At 34.6% G+C, this 17147-nt stretch overlaps 2 protein-coding genes across 3 annotated transcripts in view; both read left to right on the top strand.

The window, feature by feature from the left end:
• Positions 1-17147, top strand: part of LOC125662394 (uncharacterized) — a 1158266-nt gene that overhangs the window by 175713 nt on the left and 965406 nt on the right. The gene's annotated exons all lie outside the window — the stretch shown is intronic.
• On the top strand, positions 8631-15188 carry LOC125661705 (uncharacterized). 2 transcript variants are annotated; one of them, XM_056146187.1, is made up of 5 exons: positions 8631-8723; positions 8818-8902; positions 11776-12381; positions 12883-12955; positions 13607-15188. In XM_056146187.1, the coding sequence occupies exons 2-5, from the start codon at positions 8857-8859 to the stop codon at positions 14205-14207; spliced, it is 1326 nt and encodes a 441-aa protein (XP_056002162.1). In that variant the 5' UTR covers positions 8631-8723; positions 8818-8856; the 3' UTR covers positions 14208-15188. The 2 variants fall into 2 exon arrangements, with proteins under 2 accessions (XP_056002162.1, XP_048749787.2); XM_048893830.2 differs by lacking the exon at positions 8631-8723 and having other exon boundaries at positions 8734-8902.

Raw genomic sequence — 17147 nt, 5'->3', positions numbered from 1 at the left:
AATTGAACACCCTGAAATGATAAGACACAACAAAGATATAATGCACATACATGTACATGTATATGCATATTTATTATGGATTCGGAAGGCCTCGAAAGCGATTTTTGTAAATAAATATAAAAAATTTGCAAGGGTGTTACAGTGTCATATAGCTTTATATTATGCATGTAAGCCTACATTATTTAGATAATGACGACTCTATTGTATTCTTTCAGGTTTAAATAAATTATAAGGAAACATGACAAAAATATGTGACTGTCAGTACACGTAGCATACAAAAATTTGCATTTTGTCAGTTGTATAGGAGATTCGATATTTCTACCCGTCATTAATGATCAGAAACCACACAAAAGAAATGACCTACAATAGATTCATTGAATCTTGACAATTAACAAGATTTAACATCATAATCTGTAATATTTGCAGAAATCTCACGGGAATAGGGCTTGTTTGTATTATTGCGATTCGTTTGTTGTTGTTTTTTTAATTCTAAATTTGTGTTGTTTGCTTTCAAACAATCAATCCTAATACGGTCTACAACATTCACCAACATGCCGTCGGGTTCGTTGAATGCGTGATAACGTTCGTGACTCATGAATAACATTTCTAACGTTATTTGACGTGGTATGGGGAATTACCTTAATTCAACTGAATTTTACAATTAATAATAAGAAAATAAAAATTACACACTTTTGGGATACTCGTGTAGGTACATGTATATTACACATGTAGGCCTAATAAGCATGAAACTATACGAATACTGTTGACTGATAGAGTTTATAATGTAGATAAGATATGAAAATAGAATATAATTTTGAGTAAATTTATTCAAAGTTCACGTTCATTGATGAAATGTTTTTTTTTTAGTGATTACAATGATATCCAACCTTTGTGTAATTTAGTAATACATACCAGTGTCTTCACTTTAACTAAGCGGTTGACTTTAATTTTTATTTTAATTTGTCTCAGTCTTTGGAAAATATAAAATTATTGGCACAGCGTCTGATCTGAAATTGATCTATTTGTGTCCACATTGTTTGGCTACCGACGGATGTACTGAAGTGCAATGTTCATGGCAACACTGAATCCATCGCGTCGGAGATTTTGTATACCCATATATTTTCTTCTTCTAAATCTGGTATCCCTTGGGAAGAGGTATATAAGCACCCTCTTCTACAACCTAACACATTTACTACAATTAAAAGCACCACACTTTGGCATTTTTCAAGCTAAGCAGTTTTATAATACTTCGTTATAGGCCTATTCATGTTATAAGGCCTGGTTGTGTACATCACAGTGGGTCTTTTTGACGTCATCAGCAAGGGATATCAACCGTGGTCATCAAAAATAATTTTCGTGATCGAGTACATTTGATCAGCTGTTATGACGTTATAATGCATTGAACAAAAAATTTAAAAATGAATTATTGTTTAATAAACCTTGATTAATGAATTTCCATTCATAACTCAATTTCTTCAGCTATCGTTTCATATGACCTTTAAAAGATTTTTAATCAAAGGAAATATGTACCCCTCCAAGTTAAGTATAAAAGGCCGTGGGTAAAGAAGTAAATAAATTACACGCAAGCAAAATGATTACTAGTATGTAAGACTGTCATGTTTTGTTATGGTGAAATGCACGTGTATGTACAAACATGCATGTTTCCCTTATTATGATATGATAGAAATGTACTGTTCCATCTATTAAATATTACAATTTGTAAATATTGTAAAAATTGATCGTGTGAAGATAACTGGAAAAAAATCATAACATCTACTAAAATGCAAAACAATTTAATTTGAGATCAACTCTGTACCCGATGTGTAGAAAAGGGCGATTTGATTAAGCGATTGTGTGATTTCACGTAATTTCTTGAATTTTATTCCATAAATTTCTGCGAGATAATGAGTAATGAAAATAAAGGCAGCATTGATACGTATAAATTCCTCAAAATGATGGAGGATATGTTGACCTTTAGATAAAAAAATGTTTTTTCTCAATACTGTGCTACTTACTATGATCATCAAGTGTTATACACTTACCAAATTGCAGTCAACATTGTACATTGCATTCATGTGGTAAAACTGCCAGATAAAATCGAATACATGCTTCATCAAATTTAAAGTAGGTTATACTTGATTATCTACTTCTTTCTGTGACAACATGCGCTTTTTTTTATCAAACCATTGCATCAGAGTGATGTCATGATGCTTGAATAGAATGTATTTCCACAAGACATACGTTACTTGTTTATTCACCTATGTTTGACAGCTTCGATACTGTGAATAACTTTCCCACATTGCAATCGAGCATGGTAATTATATTTTGGGTTAATGCATGCAGGTGTTTCTACCAATGAGTGTTTACTAATTGTATTGCATTTTTGTCTTCCTTTGCAATTAGATACTTAGTAGTTTCTTCTTTTTTTCAGTTGCGGGGTTCTGTGCCCATCCTAAAAAAAAAAAAAAAAAAAAAGTCGCCAGTGACGATTTGGGACGGGCGACGATTTCGGATGTAACAGGCTCTCCAGTTGTAAGTAGTAAACGAATAACTTTATCTTTAAGATTTGAACTTAAGTGTTTTGAAGGGGTTCACAGGCTGTTAATATCAGCTAGTGTGAGCCTGTGATAAGATATTGTTAGTTTTGTACAATTTAAGCATCTTTGTATGACACGTAACTGAACACTTATTACGGTTTTCCAAGGAGTCCGGAAATACATAGTATAAGTAAGTGACAGATTAAAATTAATTGTACGGAATTCAAAATTACACGCAACACATGTATAATGTTTTATGAAGTCATCGGAATTACATAAATCAAAATTTTGGATGTTCTTTTGTTGTGTTTGAGATAGACCTTGTAGAAGAAGATAATGATTGTGATTTTGTGTGAATTCAGTTTTTCATCCCTTTTCAGAAATGTTCATACGTACGTAAAGGTCAACAAATGTTGATGGAGATCTTCATCGTGTAAGCATGCATGATGCTTATAGCCTTTAAATAATAAGGGCTTTTCGTGCCAGCAGGACCAGGGTGACGTATGTGAGGGATGTGGCCCATTACCCTCTTATTGTCAATTCTAAGTGTTGTGAATAACACCATGCATATATATCTAAACATTGTTTATCAGATTACAGATGTACCTCGTTGCTGTATTTCAAGTTGAACTACAACATAAAGATATTCTAATTGTGATTATCAAATCAAGGATTTACAAAATGTCAAACGAAACTTGATTTTTTTTTTAATATATATATGTAAGAATGAGAAGAATCCAATCACAATATAATAGACCATTATTTATCATCGGATCACGGGTCAATTAAATTGAAATCTAATTTTATATTGTAAAAATGAATTAAATCGCAAAATATATGTATTAGAATAACGTCCGTCTGATCACAGATCACTCAATTTGAATCAAAAGTTTTCTGTTGTAAAGAAATGAATTACGGAAAACCACAACATGCAGGTATTAGAATAATTTTGGTCAGATCAAATATTATTCGAACTTAACTTTTATGAATTGAATCAAAACATACACTACACTGTATTGTATCAAATTAAAATATGTGCTTTCAGTTGAATAAAAGTGGGGTATCTAAATTAATGATGAAGTATGTTCAGATGTCGGGGTAGATCATGAATATCAAGTTGCCCTGGTACGCTCCACAAAAACTGAACTTGAGTTCCAGTCTTTCTTCCATTCTAGACCTGTTTCATGTTTGGGAAATGGAGTTATGATATACCCGGCACATCACTATCCGCTATCTTCACTTTTTTAACCATCGATTATTTTCGACCAAAACAGTAAATCACGACAAGATATTTATATCGAGGTGTTGAGACGAGTTTCATGTGTTCGGAATTGGTTTTCTACATTGCATTTATGTTCGCAAATACGTTTTGATGTTTGAAATACCCATCTTCCGTAACATTCAATTCAGGAAAGACAACTCCAACTACCTTATTAGTGTCTATGTAAAATAGAATTCGTATTTTGCGTTCCTTTATGTTGCAGTTTTCTTACAAGTTTATCTCGGATTTCTCTCAGAGAGCACTAGAGGTATCCACTTAATATTGGTCAAAATTACCTCAGGTGTGGCTTACGGATATGGGGTTGCTATACTTTATTTCTCATAAGCCAATGACTAATAATTTCACAATAATTGATACAAAACATATTTGCTGTACATAATAAGGCGTGATAATACAATATAAGGAAACAAAATGTACATGTACAATGCAGAAGTGTCACTCGGGGGTGCAAACTTTCGTATTAATAATTTGCACACATTTCTTAAATTACATGCAGCAACTCTTCTACAAATAAATTTCCTCAGCGTTCCTTACAATTGTCTCCCTCCTCCTTTGAGATTCCTGTGAAAAGCAAATTAATTTCCATTGATCTTCACACTGCATGCCAATAAGTGTATCTTTCAATTCTTGAATTTCATTTTTGGAACTTTTTAATTCATCGTCAATCATTGTTTGGTTGAATGACATTGACAATGTCCTTGAGGTATCATTACTTAAACTGTACGTTTTCAATTTCAAACCGTCAAATAGATTACTAGTACCCTGAAGGCTCAATTCCACTTCAGATCAATTCTAACAGTTATCATACGAATGAAAACAAATCTCTGAAAACTATCTTTCATCAACCTAAGTCGATTAACTCCATCTAAAAATGATGGACAACATTATCCAACAGTTCATGTCTTTTGTTTGAGATCAAAACCAATAAAGGTGGTCAAAATTACAGTGACTTCCCCTGCTGTTCAGTGTTATAAAATTCTTCTTTGCTGAATAGCTTTGGTAAATACTATACAAAGTTAGCAAAGGAATCCCAAACATGTTTGAGATCTGTTAGGATGTTTGGTTCAATATGTAAAGTAACCCAAGGTTACCAATTCTGAGATATGTTACTTTTTCTTTATTCTTGTATGACAATGGTGTCCAAGAAAGATTAGACATGTACATAATTATGATATCTGTTGGGTTGTTTATTTACATCGGTAATGATATCTTAAGAAGGATGAACTTGCCTGTATGTTCGGTATTTTATTCTATCTAAAATGACTAAGTTATGTTTGATAGTTTGAGGTATTTGCAGAAAACACTACCATGATCTATGTCAAAATTATACCGTTCACTCATTACAAATTTACAAGAGTAGTATATAAATGTCTGCAGTGGTGTTTATTTATCTATCTTATATTTTCATTTATTAGCTTCTTCTGCTACCGAATTTGACTAATTTCAAGATTATTAGCAACTTCATTGACAATTTTCCAATAGCTTCTAACAAATACCGATTTCTGCACAATTTAAGAAATACCCATACACGCAAGTATGTTAAGAAAAGTCATACTCAATTTATGCATTCATTCTATATGTAAATTGCACAGGCTTTCAGATTATGAGATATGTCCTAAACAAAAGGAGGTTTGGTTGATTATTTAAGAATGTTTCAATCTTTTCGAGAAGTAATCACATGTAGGTTAAGTACCACAAATTAAGGCCTATATGCCTGGCGCTGATGGCCGTAGCAGTGAGGGTTCTTTATCGTGCCAACGCCTGCCGCGACACGGTGCCTTCGTATCCGAAAGACACGTGATTCTCACTTCTAAATACCAAACGTTTGACAAAGGAGCGATCACTTCTCATGTTTACGTCTTAGGTTTAACACGAGCATGGTACGAGCGGAACTCGAACTTACGATCCTTCGGTTACGAAACAAAACTTGACCACTGAGCTACCATGACCGATGTTCGGTACATGCAGTTCCAATCTTGCAGGCCTAGTGGAAGTGGCTGGAACCAGCAATGATTTATTGAGTTATGATATGTTCATTGACGATTTATTTCGTTTGAAACATTGGAATGTGCGGGTGTTTATAGCAGTAAGTGTACAGATGTTCTCAACTGGTTGTCTGATATCGAGAAAAGATATCCCCTTTTCTTGCTATTGTTTGTGCTGTAAACCTTGCATATATTTTTTTAATTTCATTATCTTTAATCTGAATTGTTCTTAGTGATTGATATTCAATATTTATTGGGGGTAATGTACAATAAAAATAACGTATTTATCAAGAATTGTATTTGAAATGAACATATCCCGTCCAATTCCACATTTGAAATTAAAACCTATACATTAACGATATTTTAAAAAGAATAAAGGAAAATGAAGCAATTAGAAACAGAACACATGTCACCATTATTTCAATGTGCATGTAGGCGGTGAATTAATTGTTGGTATATGTAATGTAATGGTACCCATTCGGTACACATGTAGGCGGTGAATTAATTGTGGTATATGTAATTAAATGGTACCAATTCGGTACACAATCTTGGGTAAGCCCTGTTCTAATACTTGAAGTTGCTGAGAGAGATATTTCGCCCGAAGTGTGGAGTCCGTGTCAAGTGAATCGTATGGAGTATACCGTTGCTCTAATGATTCATAGTTTCTCAGTATACTTCCGCATTTCAAGACGAGAGTTGACAATTAGAACAAGTAATTCATCTTCTTTTTTAACAATTTCGCCAAAACATGGTGGTTTTTTTTTAGATTTAAAAGCGCTTTACAGTGATCATGTAATTTGAAATTTCGTTACTTTCGAATCCCTTCGCGATCTGATCAGGAATAAAATTCCGTACTACGCTCTATTTGGGGGGGGGGGGTCATCAACAAATTATTTTTTACTTCTTAGTCCGGCACCGTATTGAGCTACAACGACTTGATAATGCTGGGTACCTGGGTTACACGGCCCTGCATTCGGTTTACTGAATGTCATAATCTCATCCTGTGTCTTTGACTGGTCCATATTGTTTCTGAAATGGAAAATATCTCTCCTCATATATCATATATACTTTAACTGCTTTCTGAGCATCATGTAGGCATAACTCATTTACTTTCATTTCATGGAATTTTTTACAGCAACAAATATTTTCCTTTTTCGTCAGATAATCTTATAAATGAAAAGATTTTTGCATTGTATCGAGGAGACAGACTTACAATAATAAATCAGTTAAAGACAAAGCGCAGTAATTCAGCTGTAAAAAAAAAATGGCATTTTATGAAATCACTGCTTTCAGAAGCACTCAACATATTATACATTGTCCCCAAAGTTAAGTAATAAAGGGAGTGAAAATATTGGAGTATATTTTGTATAATGTTCAGATAAAGGGGCGTCGCTGTTTTAACCTGCACGATAGACGCTATTGAATCATCAACAATGCGAGTTTATACAGTTTTCTCACCAAACACGTCTGATCTTATAGACAACAGGTCTCCATGCGAGATGTGTGATTTCCGCTTCATTATGATCAATTACACGCCGTCCAGTGGCCACTTAGAATAACATGCACTTGTACTAATCTGAGTCAAATCAATATTGAGTATGACAATTTAATAGGTTTCATAATCTTTTTGTCGGAACAAAGATATGCCCAGTAATTAAAGTTAACACCATAATGTATATATATATATATATATATATATAAAGAACTAAATAATCACAACTAGGTACTGAAAATTTTCGCCCCAGCCCGGGATCGAACCAGCGACGTACGGCACCCACCGCCTAGCAAGATTGTCAAACCAGTGCGTAAGTCCACTCGGCCACAGCGACTTCCCAAAAAGGAAGTTTTGTTATGCTCCTAAAGCGCTACTTATACACACTGATGCAATCTCACACAGTCGCTGTGTCATTCAGTGTTTAAGATATTTTATAAGGAGAGAGATTCAATCTGTGTGAGATTGCATCAGTGTGTATAAGTAGCGCTTTAGGAGCATAACAAAACTTCCTTTTTGGGAAGTCGTTGTGGCCGAGTGGCTAGGCGGTGTGTGCCGTACGTCGCTGGTTCGACCCCGGGCTTGGGCAAAAATTTTCAGTACCTAGTTGTGATTATTTAGTGCTTTATATATTAATTAATTGATTATCACATGTATCGTTTAGATACTAGGGGTAAACGTAAGGTTGAATGTTATAATTGTTTGTTTGTGCTTTATATATATATATATATATATATATATATATATATATATATAAGCACAGAAATAGCAACGAACTCCTAAATGAACATAACTGCCCTTAATGCACAGAACATTTCACTTTATTTGGATACCCACTTCCGCCCCTACTCACAACCTGTGGAACCAAATCTCCTAGCAGCATGTAACCAGTGCGCTAGACCGCTCGACCATCTAGGCAAGTTATCAATATATATATAATCCAAAATATAAGTAAATGTCCACGCAAGTAATAGTATAATACAGAAAAACTTGAACGCCGAAAATAACTCAACCGGCTTCATTTTCAAGAGTTATCTCTTAGATGACTCCTTGAAAATGAAACCGGTTATTTTCGGCGTTCTAATTTTTCTCTATTATATATATATATATATATATATATATAGATAGATAGATAGATAGATAGATAGATAGATAGATAGATAAATAGATAGATAGATAGATAGACGCTTCAGATTAAATTCTATTTGTGAAGAATTCCACTGAGACTAATTAATAGAGAGCAATGCTTCAGTCTTATGTATACAGTGTTACACGAATTCACCACTACAGTTAAAAAAACAACTTATAGCTATACGAATTTATTAACAGTAGGGAGTAATATCGGGGAAGCCCGTTTTAAAAATTTTACTTCCGAAAAGAGGAGAGTCTCATCCATCAGCTGTGTGATACAACATCGATGACTTCCGGTGAGTAAGGAAGAAACAAAAAAAGTTGTAAGTCACTGAATTGAGAGTTTCCTGTTTTAAATTTTACTTCTAAAACTTTATGTAAAATTTGTAGTTTTGAGTTTTTAACATTGTATACGTTCGAGGAAGGAGAATGTTGGACGCAAGGACTTTTATCGTATTGAATACAGTTATAATAGGTAGGTTTCCTAAAAATGTCTTACATCAATTCATGTGAATGCGTGCAATCATGACATGCATGCATAGAAATTTATACAAGTTGTATTTCTCGTTAACCTAACAGTAATTATACATGCATCTACTTTTTGGACATACGCTTGTGTTTTGTCTTGTACAATTCTTATAAGAATAAGTATAAAGTGACGTCACAACTGATACGGCACTCATTGCATTGATCCACCTATCTTCATCTAAGCGCTGTATAGGACTGTACACGCACATTATCACGTTTTTTTCTGAACTAACCCGACGCACAATATTTTCACTGCTTTGGCAAATGATCTCTCTACATGTACACTTTATTATGCTCAAAAGTCGTTACTGCCCTGACCTGGATTTCAAAGGACAGACTTTGAATCTAATGATATGTCATTCGTGATATTTCCGTGTTCATCAAGATGTAAATGCTACTGTAGGGTTTGTGACGTATTGAACACGGTTACCATCACTACAACACACCTTGCTGATGAACGTGATATATTTCGCAAATTGCATGGTTGTTATAACATGTACGACCTATCATTGGGTCAAATGCTTTCTGACTTCTTTTATACCGATTCTTAGCACACTAATTTTGACTGCGGATCACTCCGTTTACCTGATCAAGATATAGGACCGTTTACCTGATCAAGATATAGGGCTCACGGTGGGTGCGACCGGTCGACAGGGGTTGCTTACTCCTCCTTGGCACCTGAACCCACCTCTGGTACATCCAGGGGTCCGTGTCTACCGAACTATCTATTTTGTATTGCTTACAGGAGTTATGAAATTTATCACCTTTCGTTATCTTCACCTTTCATTCTAAACGAATGGTTGCACTGTCGTAAAGATTGGCTTTCTATTCTGATCTCTCTCTCTCTCTCTCTCTCTCTCTCTCTCTCTCTCTCTCTCTCTCTCTCAATTGATGAAAGATCTGTTGACATGTGTGGGTCACGGAAGAGCACACACAACTCAATTTTATATAGTTACGTTTCCATTTTTTTCGCTTTGAATATATTTACAAATTGTAATATTCATTTTCCTCATTGATGAGCGCATGAATCTTGATAAAATTATTAAGTATACTTTAAAGACTAAAAATTCCGACAGAAATGAAAGTAAATTTTTAGAAAAAAGAAACAAATTTCATATTTTTAATAAATTTGATCAGTGCATACCATCTATTCAAGATTTATTACTGGATGCAGGTACTCTTCACACAATTGCTCTGAAAAATATAGTTCCATTTATGATCAGCAGATACAACATTACAGCAACTGTTTAGAATATCGATGTGTATGTAATACGTAGAAGAAAACAAAATTAACGTCAAATGATTTTAAGAAAATCACCTTTTCACCAGAAATGTAAACAAGAAGTATTGATATTCCTACGTTAGCTTTTCACGAAAATATATAGGTCATTCTTCGATTCTTTCATGATTATTGTTCGTTAATTATCATACAATTTCTTCTGAGAGAAAATGTTAATCATTAATTTGTGTGTGTGTGTGTGTTTTCTTTTTTATAAGGATTTCTATGTATAACAGAGCACTTCTGGTAAATGCCGATGATTTTGACATCGGCATTTGTCTTATACAATACGTACGACTACGAGTTATCGACCGTTATAAACAAGCATGACGCTTTGTCAACACGGCTTCATAGACGTTGGTATTAAATATATGTAATCAGAGCAGAGGAAAATAACTGAGCAGAAAAGAGAATAAATGTGATATCTAAAGGAAAACATGTTACCACTGGTAACGGTAGTTTTGAAAGACAAAAGGCTATCAAATCATTTTATTAAAGTATAATACATATATGTGGGTATAAGAAAATACAAATATAACCATGACAGAGGAACTTTAAAAAAAAATAGGAAGGGTGGATTAAAGGTTTGGAAATGAGATATTTCTACTTTTTTTTATCAAGAAAGGGGACACACATTTGATTCTGGGGTGGGCATTTTTTCAATTAAAAAAGAAATAACCTAATTGGACAATTTATTTTCTAGGAAATAAAATTAGATGGGTAGGGGGGATATCATTGTAAATATCTACAAAGTGATTTTCACCTTCTTGATTTTTGCATTACTCTATATATGTATTTTTCAGCTAATATAAAGATAAGATTTTAAAATTATCCATCTTTAGTATTGTTCATGTAATTGTACATTTTTTCAAGGTTAAAAGGTCAAGGACAGGTGTGTGCACTGTTTGCTAGTGAAGCAAGATTGGTCACAGTATTTGCTACGAGCAAATTAAAAGTCGGAATTCTTGGATATGGGGTAGCCCATATCTATTCTTGTGTACATGTAGATACGCATGGGTATGACCCTGGGATGTGTTACATGGAGCGCTACCGAGCTTCATGAATTATTCCGGCGTAAGGTGCCGTAGTCCATCCTGTCGTGTATTTTCCCCAAAAAGATATTTATTAGATATTCACATTTCTAATGGTTTTTTTTATTTATTTAATATCTTTAGAAATATGTAATGATTGTAATTTCTCATGAATACGTTTCTGCTGATAAATGTAATCATGCGCGTATGAATCTTCATTAATATAGTATGTCTATTCTAACGACTGGGAATGTCGTTGGACGGAAATGAAAATATAATGCGCTCATAAAAAAATGTCGACGTGAAGCGTTGCAGTTCATACCCTCATATAACTTTTAAAATGAAATTTATTTCTTAAATACACGTCTCGTTTGAACCAGTGACTTATCCCTGTACAGTATATGTATATCATTTACATGTGGGGCTGTCTCTATAGTAGACATTAGGGAAGTGTTATTTATAGTTCCTAGTACATGTAATGTCTATTAATATATTTCTTATTTTTGTTAGAATGGATACTACATTGTTCTGGAATGACTGTCACGAACTCGTATGATTTTAACATGACCACGGACGTTACACCGGAAATTAATTCCACTGGGGGTATTGCATCAACGCAATCTGCACTAATGTCAGAAAACACAACGATTTCAACGAACGATGTCAATATAACGGAATCGGAAATGACTTCTGATACTTCCGGTATCTTATCGACACAGCCCGCACTAATGTCCGAAAACATAACGATTGTCAGTTCAACCGGATATCCAACGAAACCGGAAATGAACAATGATACTTCCGGCAGCGATTTGAAATTGTCCACCTACATGGACGCAAGTTCTTCCACAAGACAAGTTAAGACTATCAGTTATGAATATACGACTCGCAAAACAGTCACTGAACAAATGACTGATAAATCTACGAATGTGGTCCTTACCACTCAGATGTTAAAATTCATGACGTCATCAAAAATGACTAAGCCCGTCACTATAAAATCCGTGACGTCATCAAAAATGACTAAGCCCGTCACTACAAGAGGAACTTCCAAAATGATGGAACACACTACCACGGATGGTTCTGGTGGCGTAATGAAACATACTCAAGTCACAACAACAAGTAAGATAGATAGCAACAAAAAGAAAAAGAAAACCCAGCAGAACATTAGTATTAGTCGATGAAATTAAAAGAGGAAAGTCAATACTTGTTTATTACAGACAGAAATGACAACTTACGTAATTATAAAGAAAAATCCTTAGCTTGTCCATTATTTGTAAATATTAGTCAGGATTTTTTGTTTAGATATCCAGTTGTGTGTGAAATGCGAATTCTACAGTTATTCTTTTTTGTCACAGAATGTAAATAGAGGAAATGTCTAAAACAATTTTATCATGGGATATATATAAACAAGGACAGCTTGGGGTAATTTCTGTATAATCAACCTTTGATTGTAAAAAATATCCCCAATTTGCCATTATTTATAGATATCTTAACCATACCATCAAGCTATATATATCTTTCGTCCTTAAACAGACAACAAACATAAGTTTGGGTTAGTCTGGATATCCAGAATTTCAAATGTCAAACGGAGTAAAAATATATATTCTTTTAAATTTGCAGTTGTGGTATCAGTTATTCTAGTCGTATGCTTCATCGTGGTGTCAGCCATTATTGTGATTTGCATTCTAAGAAGGTATGTAAATACGAATTCTAGTATTGTATTTAAATCGCGTACCGATATATATATATATATATATATATATATATATATAAAGCACAGCAAATTTCACTTTATTTGGATACCCAATTCCGGCCCTACCCGGGGTTGAACTCACGACATGCGGAACCAAATCTCCTAGCAGCATGTAACCAGCGCGCTAGACCGTTCGACCATCTAGGCAAGTCAAAACACTTGCTTTCGATGACGATGGAATTCTCGCAGAGCTGTCACACGCTACACGGTCATTGAGAATGGAAATGGGATACAGTTATTTAACGTACATTTTAGAGAATCATACATGATACACATTGCATTCGAAATATTTCATATAAAGCACAGAAATAGCATGAACTCTTAAATGAACATAACTGTCCTCAGTGAAGAAATATTTAATATAAAGCACAGAAAATTTCACTTTTTATATATATATATATATATATATATATATATATATATATATATATATATATATATATATAAACGTTGGAGGAAGAATGTTCTTTATGTTCAGTTCCAGTGGGTTTATAAAAATGTCAGATATACATGTCAGATGTTTCCTGAGCAATATAATTGCCTTCGTTTTCTTTGTAAATAAAACGTCCCATTTTGTGTATTCTGTTACAGATTGAAATCAAAGAGTAACAAATCACGTCTAACAACGCCCGGGACTACGCCCATCGTACAATCTCCTCACGTGCAACTGGATTTCGAAAATCTAAACGATGCCTCAACGCCCGGGGAATTTCTACTGGACAAATCCATGATTGACCTCGAGGCTCCTCCCACTGAAAACGAGGCTGTGGAAGCCGTGACGTTACTGGAAAATGCCGTTGGAGATTACGGTTCAAAGGAAATAACCACCTTTCATTCAAACAAAGAGAATAACGAGGTAAATTCTGCGGAGGCTCGAAATTCTGTAAATGAAACAGACACGCCAGATGCTTCTCAGGTAAACTCCGCTCAACCCGATGAAAGGAAAAACCCGGATTCTGTGAACACGAATGAAGAAAATAAGGATGATAAGAATACTTCCCTAGAAAACAAAAGTCCGCTCGAGGGTGAGATCGACAAAGAGGATTCTGAGAACTTGCCTTTGTTTGGAAACGCAGCGAATGATCCGAAGGAACAGATTCCATTGTCAGCGCCAACAGTTACACCGGATGCCGAGAATCCGAATCCGTCACCACAGGAAAATACAAGAATATCGAGAGTAACAGAGCTTTGAATGAAGACATGAAACTGAAATAGATACTTAACGTGAGATGACACGAACCTTTATGATCTGAGTAAATAACTCCACTCACATCAAGCAATATTACACACAGATATAGCAACATGCGTGCCAAAAATACGTTCGCCTAAGTTACTCGAAGACCATTTGAAAAGAAAATCGAATTGAAGGTCGTGAAAGGATTGCCCAAGTTATGTTTGTGAGTGAGCGCATAGTGGATTTCATATCGTAATTTTGTTAATTGTACTGTGAAGGCAAACTGAACAGGACTTGTGCTTTGGGTGATGTTTCTACAATGTAATGACAGAGATAATTCGAAATGATTTTGTCATTATCAACGGAAATGGGTGAGAAAACTTCCGTCTCTACAGATCTGTATTTACATCTGAATGCCACTATCATATCTGCATATCTTTGATAGCATGTACAGCTATAAGTGTAATGCATTTAGACCTTCTAAATGTTTTTCTTTTCTTTTCTACGTGATGTCGGTGTATTTTGCGTTGCTGTTCTTCCGTGTGGTGTACATGTAGCTATATGTATAATGGGGTTTTTCTTTTTGAGTATTGTCGGTTATGTTTGATATTGTGTTTATATGTGTAGTTTCACTACGTTTAATATCGTTGGGTGTTTTTTCTGTACAGTACCGGTGTGCTTAATGGGGTTTTTTTTTTTGAGGGGGGGGGGGTACTGTGCGCATGTTTGATGTTTTAATATAAAGGTAGAATTAATGTAAATACTTTAAGAAATGCTGAATTTGTTGCGTTTACAGTCAGCGTTTCAGATTCGAATGTGTTTCACGTTGTTTTGAATTCGAACGTTCACATCAAAATCCATTTTTGTTCTTTGCTCGTGTTCATATGTTTGTATTCATATCACAAAATGTTACATTTGATTTAGAATTCGAAGCACAGTTACATCGAGGTGTGAAATATTGTGGTATTGACTTGAAATATTAAAGTTTATGAATAGCAAGCCTTGTTAGCATTGGACTGTTGGTCACCCATGTGTTCACATTTTAAATCAGATATCGGTCCAAAATGTGCAATGTCAGAAATCGGGTGTAAACCGCCACTTGTATTAACAAGACGTGCTGAACATTTCTTCGAAGAAGGGGGATGGGGGGGGGGGGGGGGGGGGTTGAAGTATGTATATTCAATATGTCTTGTGGTGGTTCATTTTATAATTAAATCATGTCTATACGTTAATATTCACTTATCATGACAAAATGCATTAAACGTATAATTCACAGCGCAAGAATATGTCATTCATCATCCGATATTGTTAATCAGTCACAACACTTCACGGGCTGACATATAAAGCGGTGTAACGAAAGTAAAAACATCCCCACAAACGTCAAACGACAGTAAGAAACGGACCGCGATAGACTGGGGCGCGTGAAACTCGTTTTCCCGATTTCAACGCATGTCAGCCTTTACGATCTATAATCATATAAAGTTCAAATTGAACATGAACGTCAAATAAACAGCCTTAAAAACTGGTAAATTACATGGAAATCATTTTATAAATTTAAATGAATTAGTTAAAAAATATTTCACACAGACACTGTATTTACTCTTCGAAGTAAAAGGCATGAGAAAGAATTTTGTACAAAGTAAATCGCATATCGGAGATCAGGAAATTAAGACCATATAGATATAAAGGGGACCGTAAGTAAGTTTTATCATTTTATTTTTGTGTATCTTTTACAAGTTATATGCATAAAATGAATAGGTATGGAAATGTCTATGATATCTATGGATATAAAACCCACAATTTTGCTTAATTCTAGTATTCAAAATAAATCAGAGACGTTCAAACATCAAAGATTTATGATTACTGAATTTTTCTATGTACTTTCATTTAATTCATTTCTATTGGGAAAAAATCACTAGATTTACACTAGCATAACTGAAAATATTTCTGGCGTTACAAAAAGTTTATCTTTAACAAATTATTAACCTTTTATAGTCAACTTCGGAAGTAACTCGCTTAGCATCATTGTACACACAAAAGGAGCCTCAAATATGTACATTTATATCTATAAATAATTACATATTCTCATTAACTATAAAAATAAACATTGTTATGCAACAGGAGGCATGGGAACTATCAGCCATATTTCAGCATTTCTTCTGATTTGTACGGAAATAAGCAGCATATCAACTTATGGTGAGTAAGGTTTTATCAACTTCCGTCAATGTTTTATCATGTGATATGGAGATTACGCGACGCCCTTTCCTATGTTTCTAATGGGAATTATATTTGATGATCTAAAACGTGCAGATTTAAAAAAAAAAATCTCTTTGAAGGGAGTGTACTATATAACACTGACATTTTTCCCTGGGGGACAGTTCAGGTGTATACCAGGAGTTTACCATGCAGGTCTTTACAACTGAATATTTTTGGAAATATTCAACAAAATTGATACGTTTTTAGAAGATCTCGTGGCGTGGGTGTCAACAGCTAAGAATCCGCTGTCTGAATACGCGCGTAAAAATATTTGCACACGGTAGTTAATGTTATTTCCTACTCATTGTACACTCATTTGAATTCATGTATTGATATATCAATGGACTGTTGTCATTCAGTTTAACTTGTACATAGTGGTAAACAGGGGTGGATCCAAAAGATAAAGGTGGGGTGGGATGGGGTGTTTGTGACCTAGTTTTGTACCATTTCCGCCCAAAAGGGGGCTGGGTGGGTTGAGGAGCCCAAAATGACAACACCAATTTCGTTTTAAAAACATCCAAGCAAGGGGGTTGGAATCACAGTAATTCCCCCTTTCAATCCGCTACTGGTCAATATTACGCCATCCGTGTGTCTTTGTGACGTCACTTTAGGACCGGTTCACACTAGGATTGAATTAACCCGGTTGGACTTAGCCGGATAAACTCAACCCACAAAAATTACCCCGCAAGTAAAGTAAGGTAG

This window comes from Ostrea edulis, chromosome 8, assembly GCF_947568905.1.
Source record: "Ostrea edulis chromosome 8, xbOstEdul1.1, whole genome shotgun sequence".
Lineage (NCBI taxonomy): Eukaryota > Metazoa > Mollusca > Bivalvia > Ostreida > Ostreidae > Ostrea > Ostrea edulis.
Note: the sequence above shows the minus strand (reverse complement) of the source record. Positions and strands in the feature narration are given on the sequence as shown.

Bases quoted from the DNA above. Each gene is read 5' to 3' on its own strand.
- LOC125661705 (XM_056146187.1), top strand. From the start codon at position 8,857: ATGTTGGACGCAAGGACTTTTATCGTATTGAATACAGTTATAATAG. The intron at 8,903-11,775 runs GTAGGTTTCCTA...TATTTTTGTTAG, and splicing joins ATTGAATACAGTTATAATAG to AATGGATACTACATTGTTCT. The intron at 12,382-12,882 runs GTAAGATAGATA...TTAAATTTGCAG, and splicing joins TACTCAAGTCACAACAACAA to TTGTGGTATCAGTTATTCTA.